Source organism: Blennius ocellaris, assembly GCF_963422515.1.
Source record: "Blennius ocellaris genome assembly, chromosome: 24".
Lineage (NCBI taxonomy): Eukaryota > Metazoa > Chordata > Actinopteri > Blenniiformes > Blenniidae > Blennius > Blennius ocellaris.
The window spans coordinates 1,512,097-1,537,434 of NC_137673.1; the positions used below are offsets into that span (position 1 = coordinate 1,512,097).

General features: G+C 43.2%; 3 protein-coding genes across 7 annotated transcripts in view; 2 read left to right on the forward strand and 1 right to left on the reverse strand.

Moving 5' to 3' along the window:
- The first annotated feature begins 1,029 nt into the window (after positions 1-1,029).
- Positions 1,030-13,175, forward strand: nfkbiz (nuclear factor of kappa light polypeptide gene enhancer in B-cells inhibitor, zeta). The gene is made up of 10 exons (XM_080519774.1): positions 1,030-1,060; positions 1,672-1,756; positions 9,304-9,763; positions 10,137-10,242; positions 10,323-10,469; positions 11,142-11,205; positions 11,277-11,446; positions 12,273-12,383; positions 12,469-12,630; positions 12,727-13,175. Exons 2-10 carry the CDS (start codon positions 1,705-1,707, stop codon positions 12,763-12,765), a joined length of 1,311 nt encoding a protein of 436 aa, XP_080375900.1. The 5' UTR covers positions 1,030-1,060; positions 1,672-1,704; the 3' UTR covers positions 12,766-13,175.
- A 4-nt stretch (positions 13,176-13,179) lies between these two features.
- LOC308147559 (protein jagunal homolog 1-B) lies at positions 13,180-17,001 on the reverse strand. Of its 2 annotated transcripts, none has more exons than XM_080519779.1 (4): positions 16,869-17,001; positions 14,934-15,031; positions 14,591-14,663; positions 13,180-13,689 (listed from the first exon to the last, which is right to left on the reverse strand). In XM_080519779.1, exons 2-4 carry the CDS (start codon positions 15,020-15,022, stop codon positions 13,297-13,299), a joined length of 555 nt encoding a protein of 184 aa, XP_080375905.1. In that variant the 5' UTR covers positions 15,023-15,031; positions 16,869-17,001; the 3' UTR covers positions 13,180-13,296. The 2 variants fall into 2 exon arrangements, with proteins under 2 accessions (XP_080375905.1, XP_080375904.1); XM_080519778.1 differs by lacking the exon at positions 16,869-17,001 and adding an exon at positions 15,240-15,340.
- LOC308147554 (FERM, ARHGEF and pleckstrin domain-containing protein 1-like) overlaps positions 16,736-25,338 on the forward strand; it is a 44,402-nt gene continuing 35,799 nt past the window's right edge. For 3 of the 4 annotated variants that reach the window (XM_080519768.1, XM_080519770.1, XM_080519771.1), the window contains exons 1-2: positions 16,736-16,919; positions 22,190-22,403. In XM_080519768.1, coding sequence (XP_080375894.1) covers positions 22,230-22,403 — 174 coding nt within the window. In that variant the 5' untranslated portion in view covers positions 16,736-16,919; positions 22,190-22,229. Of the gene's footprint in view, positions 16,920-16,951; positions 17,076-22,189; positions 22,404-25,338 lie in introns of those variants that run through there. The other variant, XM_080519769.1, reaches the window with a different exon arrangement.

A 25,338-nucleotide genomic window follows, 5' to 3' on the forward strand; every position in this document is an offset into this window, starting at 1 on the left:
TTACAGACTGGGAATAATCCTTTTAGGTGTTAAAATGTGTATCGGAGAACATGAAATGTTTGTTTTGGTTCTGGAGGCACGAGAGGAGGAACCTGAAAAATCCTCTGGAGGAATAAACACACTAAGTATAAGAAAACAGTTAAATTGCACTACAGAGGATTTATCGTATTAAAGGGAGATTGGAACTTTGAGAGATTTTTTTTTTTTCATTTCTGGACTGTTTTGTTTTGTAAAGTTTCTCGTCGACCTTCAACTGTGAAAACACAACGGTTTCCGACAACTTTGTACTCGTCTGCATGTGAAGAGGACCCGCCGCGGTACGTTGTCCGTGTTTCTGACTGTAAAAAAAAAAACCCACGAGTCCCAACGAACCGAGAAACGATTCGGGTCTCGTCTGGATTTCAAATAAATAAAAAAAAAAAGGTGAAGCAACCGGCAACAAGTGGTGAAGTGATGATTGAAGTTCTCGTTTACAGAAATGCTGAAGGTTCACGTGGCAGCGTTCGGAGCATTTACAAAAAGTTGTCGAGACTGGGCGTTTACAAAAAGTTGCATTGCTCCCCGTTTCCACAGAGAAAGGATGTGAGCGTTTTCAACAAGTTGCATTTGTCCAAGTTTCCATAAAGCCTTAAATCAGGGTTTTTTTGTGTGTTTTCTAAAGTTGTGTTTCTACAAAGACAGCATTTTTTAAAAAGTGGTGTTTCCCCCTGTTTCAATGGAATTGCCTTACCCCCCCTTACTCCCATTTCCCATTTTCAAAAAGTTCCATCTTCCCCCTGCGTCCGCCGACAGTGTTTTGAAAAAATTTCTAACTTTGACCACTGGATGCGGTGATTTACCTGGGAAACTGGGAAAAGTTGAATTTACAGACTCGCAAAAACAAACAAAGAAAATGATTTCATGATTAATTTTATTACTTCTTCACAGTATTATTGATAACTTGTATTTTGAAGAGGACAAGCAGCCACTTCCGGCTCGCGGGCGACTCACCTGTCGAGCAGGAAGTGTTGAGAGAAACTGACGGAGACGGTTGGTCCTGATCCACATCCTGAACCCACAGGTGTGTGTGTGTGTGTGTGTGTTGTATTCCGTGCGTGTGTTTTATTTATTGTGCGTGTATGTTGTATTTCGTGTGTGTGTGTGTTTTAAAGTGTTGTGTGTGTGTTTTATGGTCTGTGTGTATTTTAGTCTGTGTGTGTGTCTGTGTGTTGTATTCCGTGTGTGTGTGTTTTAAAGTGTTGTGTGTCATTGTGTGGGTTTTGTGTGTGTGTGTGTGTTGTATTCCGTGTGTGCGTGTTTTAAAGTGTTGTGTGTCAGTGTGTGTTTTATTGTGTGTGTATTTTAATCTTTGTGTGTATGTGTGTTGTATTCCGTGTGTGCGTGTTTTTGAAGTGTTGTGTGTCAGTGTGTGTGCTTTATTGTGTGTGTATTTTAGTGTGTGTGTGTGTGTTGTATTCCGTGTGTGCGTGTTTTTAAAGTGTTGTGTGTCAGTGTGTGTGTTGTATTCTGTGTGTGTGTGTTGTATTCTGTGTGTGTGTGTGTTTTTAAAGTGTTGTGTGTCAGTGTGTGTATTTTATTGTGTGTATTTTAGTCTGTGTGTGTTTAAGTCTCTCTCTCTCTCTCTCTCTCTCGCTCTCTCTCTCTCTCGCTCTCTCTCTCTCCCCCCATCAGTCAGTGACTGTGTTCCTTCAGGTTCTTCCAGTCATGTTGGATCTTGGAGGGACGCAGAGCGACGGTTCCTCCAGCAGCCCGACAGGTGAGATTCTTTTATTCCGTCGTCTGTCTACTTGTGTCTTCAACACTGAGGAAGACACTTTGTCTATGTGGCGGTGATTCTTTACAACAATGAGGAAGTGGAGCTGTTGATGAGAAGAGAACAAGAGTCAACCATTAACCAGTCCTCCGCCACAGCCTGAGACCATCAAAAAGTCACTTTTCTCCAATTGAACTGAACAAAAAGTACACGCACACACACACACACACACACACACACACACACACACACACACACACACACACACACACACACACACACACACACACACACACACACACACACGCTGTTCGTTGTTATGATATAACCTTTGTCCCTTGTGTGTTTTTCACCTTTGTCCCGACAGTTTGTGGTTGTTCTGACTGTTTATAGTAGTTTTACCTTTCTACCCACCGTTTCTGGTGTTTTGACAGTTTTTGATTGTTTTCGACAGTTTCAGGTTGTTCCAACAGTCTTTAGTGTTTTTTTTAACCTTTTTTCCGACAGGTCAAATTCATGTTCCGACTGTTTTTAGTTGTTCCGGCTGTTTTTAGTTGTTCCGGCTGTTTTTAGTTGCTCCGGCTGTTTTTAGTTGCTCCACCTGTTTTTAGTTGTTCCGACTGTTTTTAGTTGCTCTGACTGTTTTTAGTTGCTCTGACTGTTTTTAGTTGTTCCGGCTGTTTTTAGTTGTTCCGGCTGTTTTTAGTTGCTCCACCTGTTTTTAGTTGTTCCGGCTGTTTTTAGTTGCTCTGACTGTTTTTAGTTGCTCCGGCTGTTTTTAGTTGTTCCGGCTGTTTTTAGTTGCTCCACCTGTTTTTAGTTGTTCCGGCTGTTTTTAGTTGTTCCGGCTGTTTTTAGTTGTTCCGCCTGTTTTTAGTTGCTCCACCTGTTTTTAGTTGTTCCGGCTGTTTTTAGTTGTTCCGCCTGTTTTTAGTTGCTCCGACTGTTTTTAGTTGTTCTGACTGTTTTTAGTTGTTCCACCTGTTTTGAGTTGTTCCGGCTGTTTTTAGTTGCTCCAACTGTTTTTAGTTGCTCCAACTGTTTTTAGTTGTTCCGGCTGTTTTTAGTTGTTCCAGCTGTTTTTAGTTGCTCCAACTGTTTTTAGTTGTTCCGGCTGTTTTTAGTTGCTCTGACAGTTTTTAGTTGTTCCGGCTGTTTTTAGTTGTTCCAGCTGTTTTTAGTTGCTCCAACTGTTTTTAGTTGTTCCGGCTGTTTTTAGTTGTTCCAGCTGTTTTTAGTTGTTCCAGCTGTTTTTAGTTGCTCTGACAGTTTTGAGTTGTTCCGGCTGTTTTTAGTTGTTCCGGCTGTTTTTAGTTGTTCCGGCTGTTTTTTGTTGCTCTGACAGTTTTGAGTTGTTCCGGCTGTTTTTAGTTGTTCTGGCTTATTTTAGTTGCTCCGGCTGTTTTTAGTTGCTCCACCTGTTTTTAGTTGTTCCGGCTGTTTTTAGTTGTTCCGGCTGTTTTTAGTTGTTCCGCCTGTTTTTAGTTGCTCCACCTGTTTTTAGTTGTTCCGGCTGTTTTTAGTTGTTCCGGCTGTTTTTAGTTGTTCCGCCTGTTTTTAGTTGCTCCACCTGTTTTTAGTTGTTCCGGCTGTTTTTAGTTGTTCCGCCTGTTTTTAGTTGCTCCGACTGTTTTTAGTTGTTCTGACTGTTTTTAGTTGTTCCACCTGTTTTGAGTTGTTCCGGCTGTTTTTAGTTGCTCCAACTGTTTTTAGTTGCTCCAACTGTTTTTAGTTGTTCCGGCTGTTTTTAGTTGTTCCAGCTGTTTTTAGTTGCTCCAACTGTTTTTAGTTGTTCCGGCTGTTTTTAGTTGCTCTGACAGTTTTTAGTTGTTCCGGCTGTTTTTAGTTGTTCCAGCTGTTTTTAGTTGCTCCAACTGTTTTTAGTTGTTCCGGCTGTTTTTAGTTGTTCCAGCTGTTTTTAGTTGTTCCAGCTGTTTTTAGTTGCTCTGACAGTTTTGAGTTGTTCCGGCTGTTTTTAGTTGTTCCGGCTGTTTTTAGTTGTTCCGGCTGTTTTTTGTTGCTCTGACAGTTTTGAGTTGTTCCGGCTGTTTTTAGTTGTTCTGGCTTATTTTAGTTGCTCCGACTGTTTTTAGTTGCTCCGACTGTTTATAGTTGCTCCGACTGTTTATAGTTGCTCTGACTGTTTTTAGTTGTTTTGGTGTTTCTCGTGGTTGTTTCAAAAGTTTTGAGTTGTTCCAACAGTTTTTAGTTTGTTTTTTTAACCCTTTTCCCAAATTCATGTTCCGACTGTTTTTAGTTGCTCCGACTGTTTTTACTTGTTCCGACTGTTTTTACTTGTTCCAAATGTTTATGGCGTTTCTGACAGTTCTTGGTTATTTTCACCTTTGTTATTTTGGTTATTTTAATCTTTTCTAAAGTTTTTATCAGAAGACAATTGATTAATCCGTCAAAAAAAAGGAGACTTTCCAAAACGTACTTAAAAAAGGGACAAATTCAATTAAAAACAATCGAACCAACAGTGTGAGTGTTGCTGGTGTCAATTGTTGATGTGTCTGGAAATACTGATAAGGAATGTTGCGTTCTGCAGTGGGGAAATGAATAGAATGAGGAAAATTGACTGGACAGTTGAGTTTTCCTGCTCCGTATTGACGTTTTCCACATTTAAGTCATGATTGTTTTTGGTTTGCTAAAATACAACACGTGTGCAGAAGAGCTGCAGCCATGCGTGTTTTTTTTCCTCGTTCTGCATGACGACAAGTGAAAACAAGCAGGACCCGGAGCAGCACATCCGGACTCCGTCTGAATAAATAAAAAAAAAATTAAAAAACCTATTTCAAAATAGAAGAGTCGCTCCAGTTCATGTTTGATTTTAAGTATATTCAAGTGCGAACTGGCTCCCTCTCCTGGTTTGTAGATGATTTTAAAAACATTTTAGACGTTGAAATGTTCAAATCGAGACGTTCGTGTTTGAAATAATATAGTTTACTATAATAATAATTAAGTTTACAACAGTTTGGTTGTGTTGGTAAATAGTCCTGTGGTTGTTGTGATGCTTCACACTGTAAAAAGTTAGCGAAGCGATGACCAAGTCAAATTCAAAGTGGTTTTTGATGGTGTTTTAAATACGTTGTACAGAGTGTCTGTGTGCGCTTTAGTCTTCAACAGTCATTTTTAGTTGTTTTAAACTTTTTTCTTACCCCTTTTTTTGTGGTTTTAGCTTTTGTTTTGACAGTTTTTTAGTTATTTAAAACTTTATTCTGACAAATTTTAGTGGTTTTAAACTTTGTTACTACAGTTTTTAGTGGTTTTAAACTTTGTTACTACAGTTTTTAGTGGTTTTAAACTTTGTTACTACAGTTTTTAGTGGTTTTAAACTTTGTTACTACAGTTTTTAGTGGTTTTAAACTTTGTTACTACAGTTTTTAGTGGTTTTAAACTTTGTTACTACAGTTTTTAGTGGTTTTAAACTTTGTTACTACAGTTTTTAGTGGTTTTAAACTTTGTTACTACAGTTTTTAGTGGTTTTAAACTTTGTTACTACAGTTTTTAGTGGTTTTAAACTTTGTTACAACAGTTTTTAGTGGTTTTAAACTTTGTTACTACAGTTTTTAGTGGTTTTAAACTTTGTTACTACAGTTTTTAGTGGTTTTAAACTTTGTTACTACAGTTTTTAGTGGTTTTAAACTTTGTTACTACAGTTTTTAGTGGTTTTAAACTTTGTTACTACAGTTTTTAGTGGTTTTAAACTTTGTTACTACAGTTTTTAGTGGTTTTAAACTTTGTTACTACAGTTTTTAGTGGTTTTAAACTTTGTTACTACAGTTTTTAGTGGTTTTAAACTTTGTTACTACAGTTTTTAGTGGTTTTAAACTTTGTTACTACAGTTTTTAGTGGTTTTAAACTTTGTTACTACAGTTTTTAGTGGTTTTAAACTTTGTTACTACAGCTTTTAGTGGTTTTAAACTTTGTTACTACAGCTTTTAGTGGTTTTAAACTTTGTTACAACAGTTTTTAGTGGTTTTAAACTTTGTTACTACAGTTTTTAGTGGTTTTAAACTTTGTTACTACAGTTTTTAGTGGTTTTAAACTTTGTTACTACAGTTTTTAGTGGTTTTAAACTTTGTTACTACAGTTTTTAGTGGTTTTAAACTTTGTTACAACAGTTTTTAGTGGTTTTAAACTTTGTTACTACAGCTTTTAGTGGTTTTAAACTTTGTTACTACAGCTTTTAGTGGTTTTAAACTTTGTTACAACAGTTTTTAGTGGTTTTAAACTTTGTTACTACAGTTTTTAGTGGTTTTAAACTTTGTTACTACAGTTTTTAGTGGTTTTAAACTTTGTTACTACAGTTTTTAGTGATTTTAAACTTTGTTACTACAGCTTTTAGTGGTTTTAAACTTTGTTACTACAGCTTTTAGTGGTTTTAAACTTTGTTACAACAGTTTTTAGTGGTTTTAAACTTTGTTACTACAGTTTTTAGTGGTTTTAAACTTTGTTACTACAGTTTTTAGTGGTTTTAAACTTTGTTACAACAGTTTTTAGTGGTTTTAAACTTTGTTACTACAGTTTTTAGTGGTTTTAAACTTTGTTACTACAGTTTTTAGTGGTTTTAAACTTTGTTACTACAGCTTTTAGTGGTTTTAAACTTTGTTACTACAGCTTTTAGTGGTTTTAAACTTTGTTACTACAGTTTTTAGTGGTTTTAAACTTTGTTACTACAGTTTTTAGTGGTTTTAAACTTTGTTACTACAGCTTTTAGTGGTTTTAAACTTTGTTACTACAGTTTTTAGTGATTTTAAACTTTGTTACTACAGTTTTTAGTGGTTTTAAACTTTGTTACTACAGTTTTTAGTGGTTTTAAACTTTGTTACTACAGTTTTTAGTGGTTTTAAACTTTGTTACTACAGTTTTTAGTGGTTTTAAACTTTGTTACTACAGTTTTTAGTGGTTTTAAACTTTGTTACTACAGTTTTTAGTGGTTTTAAACTTTGTTACTACAGTTTTTAGTGGTTTTAAACTTTGTTACTACAGTTTTTAGTGGTTTTAAACTTTGTTACTACAGTTTTTAGTGGTTTTAAACTTTGTTACTACAGTTTTTAGTGGTTTTAAACTTTGTTACTACAGCTTTTAGTGGTTTTAAACTTTGTTACTACAGCTTTTAGTGGTTTTAAACTTTGTTACTACAGCTTTTAGTGGTTTTAAACTTTGTTACTACAGCTTTTAGTGGTTTTAAACTTTGTTACTACAGCTTTTAGTGGTTTTAAACTTTGTTACTACAGCTTTTAGTGGTTTTAAACTTTGTTACTACAGCTTTTAGTGGTTTTAAACTTTGTTACTACAGCTTTTAGTGGTTTTAAACTTTGTTACTACAGCTTTTAGTGGTTTTAAACTTTGTTACTACAGCTTTTAGTGGTTTTAAACTTTGTTACTACAGTTTTTAGTGGTTTTAAACTTTGTTACTACAGCTTTTAGTGGTTTTAAACTTTGTTACTACAGCTTTTAGTGGTTTTAAACTTTGTTACTACAGTTTTTAGTGATTTTAAACTTTGTTACTACAGTTTTTAGTGGTTTTAAACTTTGTTACTACAGTTTTTAGTGGTTTTAAACTTTGTTACTACAGTTTTTAGTGATTTTAAACTTTGTTACTACAGTTTTTAGTGGTTTTAAACTTTGTTACTACAGCTTTTAGTGGTTTTAAACTTTGTTACTACAGCTTTTAGTGGTTTTAAACTTTGTTACTACAGTTTTTAGTGGTTTTAAACTTTGTTACTACAGTTTTTAGTGGTTTTAAACTTTGTTACTACAGTTTTTAGTGGTTTTAAACTTTGTTACTACAGTTTTTAGTGGTTTTAAACTTTGTTACTACAGTTTTTAGTGGTTTTAAACTTTGTTACTACAGTTTTTAGTGGTTTTAAACTTTGTTACTACAGTTTTTAGTGGTTTTAAACTTTGTTACTACAGTTTTTAGTGGTTTTAAACTTTGTTACTACAGTTTTTAGTGGTTTTAAACTTTGTTACTACAGTTTTTAGTGGTTTTAAACTTTGTTACTACAGTTTTTAGTGGTTTTAAACTTTGTTACTACAGCTTTTAGTGGTTTTAAACTTTGTTACTACAGCTTTTAGTGGTTTTAAACTTTGTTACTACAGTTTTTAGTGGTTTTAAACTTTGTTACTACAGCTTTTAGTGGTTTTAAACTTTGTTACTACAGTTTTTAGTGGTTTTAAACTTTGTTACTACAGTTTTTAGTGGTTTTAAACTTTGTTACTACAGCTTTTAGTGGTTTTAAACTTTGTTACAACAGTTTTTAGTGGTTTTAAACTTTGTTACTACAGCTTTTAGTGGTTTTAAACTTTGTTACTACAGCTTTTAGTGGTTTTAAACTTTGTTACTACAGTTTTTAGTGGTTTTAAACTTTGTTACTACAGCTTTTAGTGGTTTTAAACTTTGTTACTACAGCTTTTAGTGGTTTTAAACTTTGTTACTACAGTTTTTAGTGGTTTTAAACTTTGTTACTACAGTTTTTAGTGGTTTTAAACTTTGTTACTACAGTTTTTAGTGGTTTTAAACTTTGTTACTACAGTTTTTAGTGGTTTTAAACTTTGTTACTACAGTTTTTAGTGGTTTTAAACTTTGTTACTACAGTTTTTAGTGGTTTTAAACTTTGTTACTACAGTTTTTAGTGGTTTTAAACTTTGTTACTACAGTTTTTAGTGGTTTTAAACTTTGTTACTACAGCTTTTAGTGGTTTTAAACTTTGTTACTACAGTTTTTAGTGGTTTTAAACTTTGTTACTACAGCTTTTAGTGGTTTTAAACTTTGTTACTACAGTTTTTAGTGGTTTTAAACTTTGTTACTACAGCTTTTAGTGGTTTTAAACTTTGTTACTACAGTTTTTAGTGGTTTTAAACTTTGTTACTACAGTTTTTAGTGGTTTTAAACTTTGTTACAACAGTTTTTAGTGGTTTTAAACTTTGTTACTACAGTTTTTAGTGGTTTTAAACTTTGTTACAACAGTTTTTAGTGGTTTTAAACTTTGTTACTACAGTTTTTAGTGGTTTTAAACTTTGTTACTACAGCTTTTAGTGGTTTTAAACTTTGTTACTACAGCTTTTAGTGGTTTTAAACTTTGTTACTACAGCTTTTAGTGGTTTTAAACTTTGTTACTACAGCTTTTAGTGGTTTTAAACTTTGTTACAACAGTTTTTAGTGGTTTTAAACTTTGTTACTACAGTTTTAGTGGTTTTAAACTTTGTTACTACAGTTGTTAGTCGATTTAAACTTTGTTCTAACAGTTTATTGTTGTTTTAAACTTTGTTCTGACAGTGTTGCGTCTTTGCAATGCGTCATTTGTCCCAGATGCTGAAATACTTGTTACAGAACAGTATTCATGACTCACTAATTACAATATAATTTGCTTTGGGTTTGTTTTGTTTTTTTGTTGAGTTTTTTTCACGTTGAGGTGAGGCTCTGCGGGGAAATGATGAAACACATACTTGCCTTGTGATGCGTCGACTGTTTCGCGGTTTGATCGCAAAGCAAGTCGTCTTGTAATTGAGCCGGAGTTTTTTTTTTTTTTGCGTCGGTGCAGGAGGAAGCATGCAGGCGCTGATGAAGAGGAACACCGTGAAGGAGCTGCTCACCATGAAACGGCAGCAGGTACGTCCAGCCGGCTTCGGGGAAGCCGCGTCCTCGTTCCACGGCGTCCCGGACGTTGACGCTGTCCGCCTCGCCCTCTTTCAGAAGTCCATCTACTCGCAGGACGACGAGCGCAAGTTCAAACACGCCAGGTTTCAGCCCTCGTCGGCCGACTTGTTCGGCGCGACGGAGAACCCGGACCGGGCTTTTCACTTCGCTCCTCTTCGTCACCCTCAGCTGCGACCAGAGGCCTCCTCCTCTTCCTCCTCTTCCTCCTCCTCCCCCTCCTCCTCCTCCTCCCCCTCCTCCCAGGTGAAAGTGACTCTGTTCCACTGGCAGATCCAGCAGGAGGAGCGGAAAGTGGAGCGACTGTCTGCGGAGCAGCTCAACATGCAGGACGAAGACGGAGACACGTACGTAGAATTTTAAAAACCCGCAAATACACTCAAATCTGGAGTCTTGTGTGCGCGATGGGGGTCCGTTTGCACGGAAACCAGTGTCACCGCAAAACTTTCTCCACTTTTTTTTTTTGGTTGACACCCAATTATGCAAGCACGTACTTGCGTACTTGGCGAGTACAGTCTCGGAAGCATGGGCGTTTGGGAATTTCTCGCCAAATGCATTTGAGGTACTTTGGCTCCCCAAGTCCACACGAGGGCGTACTCTGAGTGGGATCGGCACACGGCCTCCGACTGACGACGCTCCACAAGTTCACACATTGAGAAACGGTGGCAGATTTCCCGCAGAACTCTGATCCCGAGACGTCTTCGTCCCTTCGCCCGCCAGGTGTCTTCACATCGCCGTGGCGCAGGGGAAGCGGGCTCTGTCGTACGTTCTGGCGGAGAAGATGCGCCGGTGCGGCGACGTGGACGCGACGGAGCACAACGGACAGGTCCTGCTCGCGCAGATCTGTCTCCGGGGGGGGGGGGGACGCCTTCGCCACGTCCCAGTTAAACGCCTCTCCGCCCGCAGACCGCCCTGCAGATCGCCGCCGCCTCCGACCAGCACCTGATCGCCGGCGACCTGCTGCGACACGGCGCCCGGCTCGGGACCAGGGACCTCTGGGGCCGCTCGCCGCTGCACGTCTGCGCCGAGAAGGGCCACGTCGCAACTCTGCAGGTGGGAACTCTGAGACGCTCGGATTTATTTATTTATTTTTTTAATATTGTAGCGATCACGGAGTTGGTCGCTGCAAGGCATGATGGGAATTCATGTTATGTGTTGCTGGAGGTTATTATGGGTTATTGTTGGGGTTGGTGTTTGTGTTGATTGTGCTCATGCTGTGTTTTTGTTCCTCAGTTCAGGGGGTAATTATTTCATCTAGTTTGTTTTGGTTTGTTAGATGTTAGTTTGCAACGGCGAGTGACGAAGGCGTTGTGTGGCGTGTCGTCCGCTATGAAGTTCCGGTTGTGGGGTTCTTGTCAAAATAAAAGCCTCTGGTCGATCAACTGGCAGAAAAAGAATCTCTAGTCAGAGCAATTCTTCCACGGCACTCGCCACAATATATTTAGATTCGTTTTTTAATGCCTTTTTTACCGGTGGTTGCTAAGCAATGAAATTTCGTTGCCAATGTCCTCACTATGTGATGTACTGTGCAATGACAATAAAGAAAGTCTAAGTCTAATTAGCTGGTTAACCGGCTTCCTGAAGCGTCAGGAACTGGTGACAGAAGTCACCAGTTAACAGGGGCACCAGTGAAACCGTAACACCGGAGAGTTACCGTCCACATTCTGTCATCTTATTTCTGAACATAAAAAAAAAAAAACTCGCTTGTCTTACATTCGTTTCTAGAGCATCTGGCAGTTCCTGACAGAGACGGGACACCACGTTGACGTGGACGTGCTGAACTACGAAGGTGAGTGGACGTCTCCGCCGGCGAGACGCAAGACGTCTCGGTGGCGGTAACCTCTGTCTGCGTCTGAAAAGGTCTGACGCCGCTTCACTCCGCCGCCCTGTCGCACAACGCCGTCCACAAAGACTCCCGGACCCTGAAAGACCCCTGTGAGTTCATGTTGCGGGAGCTGGAGCGGAAGATGCAGACGTACGCCCAGTGCATTCAGACTCTGCTGCTCATGGGCGCCTCCTGTGAGGCACGAGTGAGTATTGACGTGGCCTCGGCGTTCTGAAACGGCGTTCCCCCGTTTGCGTGGCGGCGGAAAGATTTACTAGCGTCTCGGCTGGTCCTCGGAGCTCCTAAAAAAAAAAAAAAAAAAAATGCAACTTTTTGAAAATTACTCCCACGGTGGAACTTTTTGAAAACACTCCGACTCTGTCTCCATGGGAACAGGGAGAAATGCAACTTTTTGAAAAAGTTCCGGGGAATACAGTCCGTCTCTGATTGAAATGGCAAAAACACAACTTTTTGAAAATGGCTCCCAATGTAGAAGTTTTTCCGTCTCCTTGGAAATGGGGAATACAACTTTTTGAAAATTCTTTTGACTCTGTGGAAATGCGAAAAACGCAGCTTTATGAGAATGCTCCGTCCTCGTGGGAACGGTGGAAAACGCGAGTCTTTGAAAGCGTTTTGACTCCGGTCTCCATGGAAATGGCGAGAGCGCTTTCGGAGAACGGGCTCCCGAGGTGGAACTTTTTGAAAACCCGGCTGTGGTATCTCGCTGTTCTGCACATGCTCAGTTGACGGACAGTGAGAACAAAAGTTTCCTGTGTCGCGTCGGGACTCCCAGTCCACATCCTCCTGGGACGTGGTGCTTTTATTTTGACAGTCACCGTAATAACAATCCATGAGAACGTCCATGTTCTCCCATGGCTGCTGTTTACAGCATATTGTTCTCTGCATGTGTGTAGTTTCATTACAACAACCAAACCGCACCGTCTCGTGGCTTCGCCTGCTATCTACACATCTACACGTTCGTTTCTGCGTTGCCATGGTAACAAGAACCCGCCCTAATGCTTCCCCCGCAGGACCTGAAAAGTGGACGGACTTGTCTTCACATGGCCGCCGAGGAAGCGAACGTGGAGCTGCTGAAGATTTTCCTCGACCTGCCGACGTCGCTGTCCGTCGTCAACGCCAAGGTCAGTGACGCCGCGCGGCGACCCTTCGCCCGTTCCTTCGACGAGGTCAAAAAGTCACCCCCCCCTCTCAACCTGTTCTGTCCAGACGTTCAGCGGGAACACGGCCCTGCACGTGGCCTGCTCCCTGGCCACGCCCAGCCCGGGGGCCGTCAGGCTGCTGATGAGGAAGGGGGCCGACCCCGGGGCCCGGAACGCCGAGGGCGAGTTCCCGTCTCAGCTCGCCCCCGAAGGACCCGCCGGGGAAAAGGTGAGCTCTCGAAAGGATACGAGGGATAAAATACGTGGCTTCACTTCCCCCGGGGGGGGGGGGGGGCCACGGAACGTGAAACTTGTCGTGTTCCAGGTGCGGCAGAGCCTGAAGGGGCAGCACGTGAGCCGCTGAAGCCGAGGTGAAAAGAACACCGTCAGTCAGACGGTCCAGGTTTATGGGATTTGCCGGAACGAAGGCAGACGTTTGTTGTTTCAGTGAAACATCCAACAGGTTCATTACTATGTAGTGTTTACTGTTTTTCAGTCGATTTTTCGGGGGTGGTGGGGTTTTACAATGGGTGGAAATGTGTGTGGTCTTCTAGTAGTTTTATTCACTTTTAAATCACGTGTCTGGTAGAATGAGCTCGTGCGCCGTTTCGTTAATTGCGAGGGGTGTCAGGAGGGTAAATATTTATTACTGCAGGGATAAATAGACGTATAAGGGGGAAATTAGTCAAATCTAGACGTGTGTAAAAGCCATGATCGTATATTTGTGCGTTGTTTTTGGTGTAAATGTCATGAAAAAATAAACACTGGCATGTTTTCTTGTGTTTTTTGTTTTTTTAATTACCGTTGCAAAACATTCCTTTTCTGACAATTACATCACAATCAAGTATAAATATAGAAAAGGCCTTTCTCAAGAGTCTCTCGGTCGCGGCGGGGCTCACTGCTTCTTCTTCTTGTCCTGCGTGCTGGTGAACCACTGGTCCAGCAGCTTCTTGCTGTAGTAGATCTGCCAGGCGTGCACCTGCACGGCGATGACGATCACCAGGTACATGACGGTCACGGCGGAGAAGCCGAAGATGAAGCGGTACGCCTTGCCATGGCGGTACAGCTGCTGCGCCACGGGGAACATCTCCATGGAGCCGTAGATGAGCGGCGCCACGCAGAAGAGCCCGGCGCTGATCATGGACACGACCAGGTAGCTGATGTTGTTCCGCGGCAGCGCCAGGAAGCTGAAGACGGTGGGGACGACGCTCAGCAGGTAGGGGTACTCCCACTGGTACGGGGAGGCCACCACCTTGTGGGACACCAGGTTCAGCTGGCTCACCACCACCTGGGAGGGAACAGGAAGTGCCGTTAGTCCGGACACGCCCCCTCAGCTCACCGGAGCCAATATCGGCAAGTAGCTAAAGTTTGGGACTGGTATCGGTACTCGGTACCAGCAAGCAGCTCAAGGTCGGTACGTGGTATCGGCAAGCAGTTTAAGATTTATATTGGTAGTTGGTATCGGTAAGTCGCTAAAGGTTATCAGTATCGGTATCCGGGATTGCCAAGCAGCTTAAAGGTCGGTAATTGTATCGGTACTCTTATCAGCAAGTAGTTTAGGACTAGTATTTGATATCGGCAAGTTGGTACTCGTATCGGTACCAGCAAATGGCATTGGCAAGCAGCTAAAGGTTGGTACTTGGTATCAGCAAGTAGTTTAAGATTTATATTGGTAGTTGGTATCGGCAAGTAGCTAAAGGTTATCAGTATCGTATCCAGGATTGCCAAGCAGCTTAAAGGTCGGTAATTGTGTCGGTACTCTATCGGCAAGTAGTTTAAAGTTAGTATTTGTATTTGATATCGGCAAGTTGGTACTCGTATCGGTACCAGCAAATGGCATTGGCAAGCAGCTAAAGTTTGGTACTTGGTATCGGCAAGTAGTTTAAGATTAATATTTATATTGGTAGTTGGTATCAGTAAGTAGCTAAAGGTTATCAGTATCGGTATCCGGGATTGCCAAGCAGCTTAAAGGTCGGTAATTGTGTCGGTATTCTTATCAGCAAGTAGTTTAAGATTAGTATTAGTACTTGATATCGGCAAGTTGGTACTCGTATCGGTACCAGCAAATGGCATTGGCAAGTAGCAAAAGGTGAGCACTCGTATCGGTAAATAGGTAACGGTCAGTCTGTGTTCAGTGAATATACATATAGTCAATATACTGTCACAGGTAACTGAAGATCGGAGCTCACCTGGGCGACCATCAGCAACCACATGATCACGTGGACCACGTTCAGTTTACGGATCTCGGATTTCAAGGCCACACTGCGGTCACACAACACAAGAACAGTCCTGAACCGACAACGAGGTGGACCGGAATCACATTTCATAGATTTTCAAACTAGAAGATGAACCCAGAAACTAAGGATGTTCAAGGTGTTCCAATCAAGTGTCAGTTTGGGGGGGGGGGGGCGTTATGGTGTGTGCTTGTTTTGGCCCCTTCCGGATGATACAGTTAGACTTCTATAACGTATAGATCATCTTTGGGATGATCTCGAGCTTCTCGTCCCACATCAGTGATGCAATGTAAAGTACCTCATCTGGTAGTGGGAGGCCACTCTCTCCCGGTGCTGGAAGTCACTGCCATCCGTGCCTGCCGCTCGGGGACCGGCTCGAGAAGCCATGCTGGGTCTCTGGAAGGTAAACGCGGAAGATTCAAGTCGAGTTTAATTAAGCTTTTCCGCAGATTTACGAGATATTTCACAGCTGCTCGCGGAGAGCTAACATGCTAACGTTAGCTGCAGGTCGCTCTGCTGCTCCTACGTCATCTCCCAGCGCCGTTCAGCATCCGAACGAGCGGCCTCTGTCAAAACACGTCACGTACCACTTCGTATAACTCACCTTTTATCCACTTGTGCTCTTAAAGAGCATTAAAATGTGAAAAGAAAATAGCGATGAGCGTTGGTTGAAGCGAGCGAGCTCACAGGATCCATGTAGAGGGCGGGGCAATGACGTGGCGGAACCTCATTGGTCCTTTTTTATTTCCTCGTCGACTCGAAGCGTCTTTTGTCGCTGGTTCGATTCTCGGTGACGGCACGAATAATACGAGTGCAGGGATTTTATTAAGAGGAGTTTTATTTGCCGTCGTGTAATCCAGCGATATTTAAAATAAAGTGATGGGATTTGTTAAAGCGCAAGGCTTTATCGATGGCTTCCATTTGGTCTTTATTATTGAGGTGTTTTTATAAAAATGTATGTGTTTTGGGGCTGGTTTACTTGAAATGACAGTTAGTCTGAGTTTCGGGAAAACAAAAGGTACGTTTTCAAACAACAGCACATCAATACGTCTTTGGAAGCATTTTAGAATGCTTTGAAAGAAACCTCGAAAAAAAGAGGTGCAAAATAAGCTGCTTTTTTAAAGCTTGGATTTTCAGTCATTAATTTAAATGAGCAATACCAAACATTTGTAAATATTGACAAACCTGGAAACATTTTCAAGATTCTTAACACATTTGTGTTTGTGTACATTTAAAAATAACCTCCTTTCAGATGGTGAATTGGAGGTGACGGATTAACAATCAGAGACTCAGCGTCCTCTATTGACCAGTGCTGCTGGTGGAGACGATAATAAAACTGATCCTGGACGCTGGACAAGAAGGTCCCAGTCAGAAACACCAGTTCACTTTTGATAAAGTCACTTTTTCAGTCTGGTGCTCATGGCCGGTTAGCTCAGTTGGTTAGAGCGTGGTGCTAATAACGCCAAGGTCGCGGGTTCGATCCCCGTACGGGCCAATTACCATTTTACATTTTTAATATTATAAAATATTGCGAAACTGAGTGTTGCAAAATACAAATAAAAATCCCCGTGAACACCGAAAAGGTGCATTTTACAACACTGCTTTGCAGATAGTCTGAATTAATGCAAAAAATATCAGGAAATTTGTAAACAAATGTGTCAAATAACTTCAAACATGTTTTATATTTTAGTTTCCTCAAAGAAGCGACTGTTTGCTTTTTCCATATGTGTCTGTTCAATCATAGTTTTGAAGTCTTCAATGTACAAATAGTCAAGAAAACAAAGAAAAACAAACGTTGAATGAGAAGTAGTGTCGAGAAAGTAAACTAATCAGACTTTCTGGTTGATATGTATACATGAAGATCCAAATTTGGAGGCTTGTCCAGCGTTTCGTGCGTGTTTATTTACAGACGATGTCACCATGACGCACACAAGCTCATCGTGAAGCTTCTTTTCCACGTCTCCATGCAGGACGGTGGTGTTTCCGGTAGGGGGCGTGGTGGAGCCTCTTCCTGCAGGTCTTTGCTCCGGCGCCGGGGCGCACGGAGCCGGAGGAGGAGGCGGTGTGTGTGGATCTCCTCATTGTTCCACAGCAGAGCTCAGTGCGCGGTTTGTTCCAATGGCCGCTGCGCACAAAGCGCACAAAGCGCGTCCAACCTGAGAGGAGCGGGACGCACCAGAACCAGAACCCGGGTGGAGGGGAGGGAGGAGGAGGGGGGGCGGCGGCGGCTCACCGAGGCTGGAAACGGGACGCGGTCTGTGGATCCTGGAGGGACCAGGGGAGGGTAAGCAATCAATCCCACTGTTTCGGATTATCAGGAGCGCGGCTACACGTCGTCTTTACGCGTCGTGCGCACATGCACGCAGATTTCCACAGTTTCAAGAAGAAATGTCTCTTAAAGCAACAGCGCGTCTTGCCCGATGAGCCCGGCGGCTTTCAGGTCAGTTTCCCGATCGAGGTCCACAGCAGAGATTCTCGGAAGGCTGATCTCCCAAGTCTACAGATTTATTATTACTGCTTTTACGCAAAAAAAAAAAACCCAACAAAAAAAACAAAACAATAAACAAACAAAACAAAACATACAACTATTGGAGATTTATCTGCAGGAAAACAGCTGTGAACACCCTTTTTTTTTACCCTCTGCTTCCACACACACACACACACACACACACACACACACACACACACACACACACACACACACACACACACACACACACACACACACACCAACTCGTGTCTCTAACTGAGCAGGTTGCCTCACTGACATCTTTGCTCTCTGGCCTAAAGGATTACTCTGCTAACCTACATCCGAAGGCTTGCAGCTTGCCAACTGTACTCTCCTTAAATAGCCTGTGTGTGTGTGTGTGTGTGTGTGTGAGTGTGTGTGAGAGAGTGTGTCCTCCTTGAACCTCCTTGAATACACAATAGGTGACACTTTATTGATCCCCTCGCTCCCCCGCTGGCCACATGGTCTTCAGAGGCCCGTGGTTTGGACAGTGACTGGTGGAGGTTTGGTCGCCACATGTTCTCCCTGTTGCCCTTTTACTTTGCCGATCAATGTCACACAGCAGGACCGCTGCCCCCCCCCCAACCACCACCACAACCCCCATAGATCGAGTCACCTTGATGAAACCTGGGTTGATCTCTCGTCCCTCCATCTGCTCGATACGGACCCGAGTCTTCAAGCCATTATTGTGCCGTTTTCGTCGCCATTAGAGCAGATCGACATGCTCCGGCATCGAACACGACCCCCCCAGGCGGTGTTTCATCTCCACCTACATAAATGACATGTCCTTTTTAAAATTCAGCTGCAAGTCTGCAAGAGGCTCCGATCTCAACGCCGTCATAGTCAGGGTGTTTAAAAACTCCCACAATCCAACAGTTTTTTGGGGGTTTTTGTGTCATTTCACTGTGTTTTACACCAGAATATTTCCTTAAGATCAGTATTTTGTTGGGATTTATAGTCAATTGTTCGGTTTTGTGAAAATATCGACATTAAGGCACTGTTTAGTTTTGAAAACGATGTCCAGTTCTGCAGGAATGCTGAACATTTCTTTTTTTTTGGATGTGTCACTGTATTTTGATTTCCAGTAATTTTCCACTGTAATCGTTCTTTTGCCAAAAATATAGACATTTTTTGTCATCTTTGGCGTCAAACACATTTTAGTTTCAACCAATTTCCCCTCGAGTGAGCCGGACTAATCAAACGGTAAACATCAATGACCTTTAATTTGAAACGTTCAGGGTTTGACTTGACGCAGATGATGAAAATGTCACATTTTGACAAAAAACAACAAACAATTGTTATACATAATGACTCGATGTCAACATAAAGCCCATTTTAATGAAAAAAAAACCCTGAAATTATGCATTTTTCCCATTTTCTTGGTGGTTTGTCCAGATTGGAGCCTCTTTCAGGCCAGTTTTGTTCTCCGGGCCTCATGTTTCAATGACCTTTCATGCCGATTCTCTCTCCTTTTGTGTGGTTTATCCAATCTATTTAAAACCAAGTCAGGTGGGTCTTCGTATCGACCGACCCATTCTATCAGTGCTGCCGTGAATCTGGCACTTGTTTCCTATTGCGCAACTCCATGTGAATATTATTACACGGCTTATGTAATGTCACTTTTTTTGAATCAGCGGAGCCTCAAACGGACTCACTTCAGCTCTCGTCAAGCATTTAGATGTAGACACACACACACACACACACACACACACACACACACACACACACACACACACACACACACACACACACACACACACACGTCTTTCCCCTCGCCAACTCTTTGGGAAACTGGGGAGTTCAAAGGCGGCGAGAGGCCTGTGAGTTAAAGCCGGGCTGATCGGAGGCTCCCACAGTAGCTTCCTTTGTGCCTGTGTGACCGGCTCACTCTGTATTCCTCTCGGGTGGAGGAATCCTCCGCTGGAGACGCCGCCGAACCTCTCCCTGCCAACCCCCCCCATCCACCCCCACCGGTTGGATTTGAACCGTCGGTGAAGTTTCACGGGAATGAGGAGAACCACACGCTTTAAATGTAAACAAGCAGGATAACGTGGACCAAGCTGGATTGTTGTTACGGCGACTGTCAAAATAAAAGTACCGAGTCCCAGGAGAATATGGACCAGGAGACGACGTGCCGGTTGTCTCTACTGAGCATGTGCAGAACAACCAGTTACTATGGCATGTCCGGTCGCGGCGTTTTGAAAAAAGTTCCCCCCGTTTCCATGGAGACAAAGTCGTGGTGTTCTCAGGAAGTTGTGCTTTCCCCCGTTTCCATGGAGACAAACTCGTGGTGTTCTCAGGAAGTTGTGCTTTCCCCCGTTTCCATGGAGACGGAGTCGTCGCATCGTTCGCAAGTTGAGTTTTCCTGTCGTTTCCATGCCGACCCAGTCGCGGCGTTTCTGGCAAGTTGAGTTTTCCTCCGTTTCCATGGAAACGACATCGTAGTGTTTTGAAAAAGTTGCGTTTTCCTCCATTTCCATGCAGGTTGAGTCCTCGCGTTTCCACTAAGTTGCCCCCCCCCCCCCCCTCTGTTTCCATGGAAACGGAGTCATAACGTTTTCAAAAAGTAGCTATTTCCTCCGTTTCCACGGAGCGTTTTTGGAAAAAAAAGTCAGTTTTTCACGGTTTCCAATGTTGACAGAGTCGTAGTGTTTTCGACCTCGGGAGTTTGCGTTTCCGGTGGCTCTGGGCACCGTCGTCATGGAAACGAGACACCCAAAAGCTGAGATGCGGAGGTTTGGGCGCGTCACCCGGCCGGCGGAGGGATGATCAATACACGCCTGCTCTGACTTCGGCCGGCGTTCCCACAGGTGTAATGAGTAACCGGAACGCCGGGTCGTCTCATGGCCAGGTCACTTCTTCTGGTCTCCGGTTTCCAGCTTTTGTGACGGAGGTGAAGAACCGGTGTGTGCAGGTGGAGGGATTAGAGTCTCTCTGCTCGCCGCTGAGCCACTGGTTTTTTTTTTTGTTGTTGTTGAAAATAACACAGATGATGTTTCTCTCTCCGCTTTCACACGGAGGTCGGAGGTCGGCTGCCGAGCTGCTCCCCCGGAGTTTGAAGGCATTCGTCGCCCGCGGGTCATTTCCGGAGGCGCCCCTCCCCCCTGCCGCCCCCCCCCCCCCCCCCCCCCCGCTCTGTTTATGTGTTTAAAGGCCACAGATCTCTGGGAATTACACAGATTTCTCGGTGCGCGACTGACGTCGTTTTTCCTCCTCTTCGTCTCCGTCCTGCAGAAATGGTGCTTTTTTTTGGGGGGGGGGGGGAGGGGAGGGGGCCGGTGTTGTTTTTGGGAAGTTCTGTGTTCACATGGCAACATAAAAAAAAAAAATGCATCGCCTTTGTGGTTTTTGTTTCAGAAAAAATGTCGTGTTTATAACAACGGTTCAAGTGGAACTGTGTCGTTCCAGAATAGTTTTGCCGTTTACACTGCGACGTTTTGAAAACAGAAATGCAGAAAAGGAGGTTGGCGCTGTTTTTGTTATGGAACCACACACACACACACACACGCACAATATACCACGGGATCGGAACGTTTTTGAAAAGTATCGTTTTCCCCACTGTTACCATGGAGACGGGACGTTTTCAAAACGTTTAAGACTGAACTGTTTATGATTTAGGATTGGGAGCAGTTTTCAAATTGTCGTGTTGTCTGTGATTCTGACCACCAAACAAACAAACAAAGAAGGACATGTAGTACACATGCCAGGCCTTTAGGGGCGCTGTGACTCACCAAATACACCAAAAAAAACGACAAACAAGACGCACATAGAAATTTATAAGTAGACTTCTGCTCATAGACGTCGGTATAACTTAGCGTTATATAGGTTTATGCTCCTCCTCCTGCTAGCATCGGCTAGCGTCTGCAGCGCCACCGGGAGCACGGAGTCCGCCATTTTTATACGGTGACGTCGTGACATTTTTTTGTTTTTTTCCCTGCACGACGTGTGTCGTCTTTGCCGGGTTGCGAATTTCCCCACTTTGGGACCCGCGTCAAAAAAAAAAAAAAACCCCAAACAATTTCTGGATTCTAAAAACGACGCCCCGTGTGGACGAATCTTCCAAAAAACGTGTACGGTTCCTTCAAGGACGCGTTTTTTGTTTTTTTTTCTCCCCCAGATGTGTGTCACGCCTCCAGACTCCCTCCACACAGGTGGGGCCGGGGCAGGTCCAGACTGGAATCAAAGCCTCGACGAGTAGGACAGACGTGAGACGGTCTGAGAACGTATAAAAGACGACCCCCCCCCCCCCCCCCCCCCCCCCCCCGCCCCCCTTCCTCCTCCTCCCCCTCCCCCGACTCTTCACCACCTCCTTGATAAACCTCCAGACAATAAATACCTCAGACAGTCGGTGACATCAGGGCCGAGGAATGCTTCAGAAGACGGTCGGGGGGGGGGGCACACTGTTGCCCCGCCCCACACAAACACACTCATCAGGACCAAGTATTCTCCCCAGTGTGCCTGAGGAGAATAACTCTTTCTGGTTAATAAATAGATATTCAGCCTGAAATCCTTGATTTAATTAATAAAAAAAACATATTTACACCTTAGTTTTTACATTTCCAAACAATATACCCAACTAGCACGTCTGAAAAACAGTGGGAAGTGTAATATTTATTATACTCCATCTTTAGCTTCCACTTATTCAATGTTCAATTCATGTAAACTAGTTGGAACTATAATTATATTGTGACAAATCTGGTGAATAGGGATAAAAAAAACTCATTAATGAAGGTTGTTTGACCGTATCCAATTATACAAGTGTAACTTATTTTAAGTATACATATATGCTATATATATATATATATATATATATATATATATATATATAGATATATATATGGAGAAATTCACGCTGGTTCCGACACCCGTGATGTGCTGCTATTTCTGCAGCCTGGATGTCGGTGGGAATGACCGATCCCTCGGGGGAAAAAAAATCCCTCTATGTATTTAAAAAGACTCAAATATCTCAAATCACAGGCTGGAGGAGTTTGTCGTCTCCGCCGGCTGGACGACGCAATCACTCCGCTCCGTCTTCTCTCCCGCAGCGCGTCCTGAACACGAGTCGTCAGCGTCAGCATTCCCGACATGGCGGAGCCAGCCGAGCGCCCGTCGGCGGCCGGACAGAGGCTGGGCGCCCCCGACAGCTTCGGGGTGTCCACACTGGAGCCGGGCCTGCGTCCCCCGGTCCAGCCGCCGGGACGGCAGGTGTCCCTCCGCGTCCAGATGCTGGACGACAGCCAGGAGGTCTTCCAGATATCGGTGAGTGAGTGAGCCGTCTTGTCTGTGTTCGTCGCTCGGCTGGTTTTGTCGCTCTGGTCTTCTGTCGAAATGTTGCACTTCGGGAAGACGGAGCTCCGGCGTCGTGTTTTTTTTTTTTTTTTTTTTGGGGTTATCGTAAAAAAAACTAAATGCTTGCGATAACATGACGACAGTGTTCAGAGCCACCGGAAATCTTTTTGAAAGTTGTTAGCATGCCGAACTTTTTTGAGAATGTTGATTCTGTTTCCATGGAAAGTGAACTTTTTGAAAATGCTCCCTTTTCATGGAGGGGAGATGCAAATTTTTGGGAGACATGGAAACAGGGCAAAACAAAAACTTTTATAACACTCCGTCTCCATGGAAACAGAAGAATATGCAATTTTTTGAGCTCTTTGTGGAAACGAGGCAAAACACAACTTTTTGATGATGCTCTGTCTCCATGGAAACAGAGGAATACGCAACTTTTTGAAAACGCTTCGTCTTTGTGGAAACGGCGGACAACAACTTTTTGATAACACGCCATCTCCATGGAAACGGGAATATGCAAATCTTTGAAAACAGTCTTTGTTGAAACAGGCAAAACACAACTTTTTGATAATGCTCCGTCTCCATGGAAACAGAGGAATACGCAACTTTTTGAAAACGCTTTGTCTTTGTGGAAACGGCGGACAGCAATTTTTTGATAACACTCCATCTCCATGGAAACGGGAATACTTTTTGAAAACTCTGTCTTTGTTGAAACAGGGCAAAACACAACGTTTTGATGCTCCATCTCCATAGAAACAGAGGAATACACCACTTTTTGAAAACGCTTCGTCTTTGTGGAAACGTAGGAAGACGTAACTCTTTGGGAAAACCTCGGCTTCAACTCTGTGAAAACAAGAATGTGCAAGTTATTGAAAACGCTTTGAATGCGTCTCCTTGTAAACGGGGGAAACGCAACTTTTCGAAAATGATGAAACGTGAAATAAAAACACAAAAGTGTTTTTCACTTTGAAGCGTTGTCATGTAAACAACGCGTCGTTGGCACATGCAGACCGAACCGTGGATGTTTATTTGAGAGATTTGTCCTGCTGAGTCACGTCGTGGTGGTTTGGCAGCAGTTTTTGCAACGATGCCTTCAGGGCTCAGTGGAAATTTCGTCTCTCACAGTGAAGGCTGACGACGAGCTGCACTGGAGGGGGAAGGGCAAAAAAAAAAAAAAAGCTTTTGTTTATCGGCGCAGATATCCATATGTGTCGCCTCGGCCCAGCCGGTTATGAAAAGATGCTCTTGACGCTTTTATTTTACACCTGGAGTCGTATCTCAAATCTCCACTTCCTGGAGACACACAGGAAGTGGGCCCGGCGCCAGCTTCCTGTCTGAGCGCGCCCCAGCGCCAGACAGCGAGCGACACCGCAGCCTTTATTAGCCTGGACATCCCGGCATGCCCTTCCCTGAACGTCACGTGAGGCCCGGAGAAGCTGTAATAACACCGACGGAAGCCGAGCGCCTTTTTAGAAAACCCAGCTGCTGCATCACTGTGGCCATTTTTATCGAGGGCTGCAACTTCAAACCCGATAAAGTCGAACCGATCCGGCGGAATAAAGGAGCCATTGTGTTTCCTTGCGCCGCTCGTTTCCTGCTGCATCTGTGCCCTGACAGTGTATTTGCGTAGCGTAGCGTAGCATAGCGCGTCGAGAGATAAGCTCCCCGACGTGAGCGACATATTTGCATTTCCTAACCGATAGGGAGGCGAGCTCATTAAGCAGGCCGTTATCTTAAGGCCTCGGCCGGCGAGCCGCGGAATTACGGCATTAAATTTAAAGCTCCGTTGGCGTTGACCTTCATATGTGGGGTCGTCTTTGAATCACAGCTACTGTTGTTTTAAGTTCTGCGAGATTTCGGTGGGCAATTATGAGATTATGTTAAATGTTTGGTTTTCGGATAGAATCAAGACAGGACTTATTACCGTATTTTTCTTACATTTTAAAAGAAGGCTTGAGAGAAAACCGGGCCTGTGGTTGTGCCTCATGGATCCTTCGTCCATTTTGAGCCTCGCAGGTAATCTTGTTTTAAAAATTTACCAAAAAAAACAAGATTTCCAGGTGCAGTTGACAACAGAACTCTTCTAAATGAAGTGAGCGTCGGGTTTTTGATCAGACGAATCTGTTCCGAAAAAGATTCAGGCGGTTGACATATAGCTTCGCTTTTGAAAATGGCTTCCGATGTGGAACTTTTTGAAAACGCTCTGAACTACTGCTACTTTTCGAAGGTGGCTGCCTTGAAAAGTTGCCTCCATGGAAATGGAGGGGGGGGGGGGGGGGGTGGGGGGGGTTAAAATGCAACTTTGTGAAAGCACTCCAACGCCGTCACCGTGGAAATAGGGAAAAAGGCAACTTTTTGAAAACGACCGACACTGTTTCAATGTTGAAAAATACATTAAAAAAAATAAAATGCTCCGTTTCTGTGGAAACTGGAGAAAATACAACTTTCTGAAACTGTTCATGCTCTGTCACCATGGAAACGGGTGGAAACACAACTTTTTGAAAATGCACTGTGGAAACGGGCAAAATGTAACATTTTGAAAACACACAATTTTTTTTTTTCTTAAAAAAACAGCGGCAACTCATGTCCTGGCGTGCTAGCAACACCGTTTTCAGCGTTTCTGCAATTTCCATTGAAATGGACATTGTTTTCGACACGTAAAACTCTTCTGAAGCATATAAACGACGCTTGAAACGTCGTCGCGTAAAACGAGGCTTCAGTCCCACCGGCCGTTACGAAATGTGCTCCCGTTTCCAGGCGCGGCAACGTGGAAACCGTGAGGTCAGGATGACGGGAGCAGTTTATGGAAGCGCAAAGTCTAAGTCTCTTTACAAAACATCCCATTCATTCCTCGCCTCTGTGAAGCCCGTGTTTTATTTCTTTTATTGTCCTTTTCCGGAGATAAAGT

Excerpts from the sequence above, each read along its gene's own strand:
- nfkbiz (XM_080519774.1), top strand. The coding sequence starts at position 1,705 with ATGTTGGATCTTGGAGGGACGCAGAGCGACGGTTCCTCCAGCAGCCCG. Across the intron at positions 10,243-10,322 it reads CGACGGAGCACAACGGACAG|ACCGCCCTGCAGATCGCCGC; the intron begins GTCCTGCTCGCG and ends CTCCGCCCGCAG. Across the intron at positions 11,447-12,272 it reads GCGCCTCCTGTGAGGCACGA|GACCTGAAAAGTGGACGGAC; the intron begins GTGAGTATTGAC and ends CTTCCCCCGCAG.
- LOC308147559 (XM_080519779.1), bottom strand. The coding sequence starts at position 15,022 with ATGGCTTCTCGAGCCGGTCCCCGAGCGGCAGGCACGGATGGCAGTGAC. Across the intron at positions 14,664-14,933 it reads GCCTCCCACTACCAGATGAG|TGTGGCCTTGAAATCCGAGA; the intron begins GTACTTTACATT and ends GTGTGACCGCAG. Across the intron at positions 13,690-14,590 it reads GGTTGCTGATGGTCGCCCAG|GTGGTGGTGAGCCAGCTGAA; the intron begins GTGAGCTCCGAT and ends GTTCCCTCCCAG.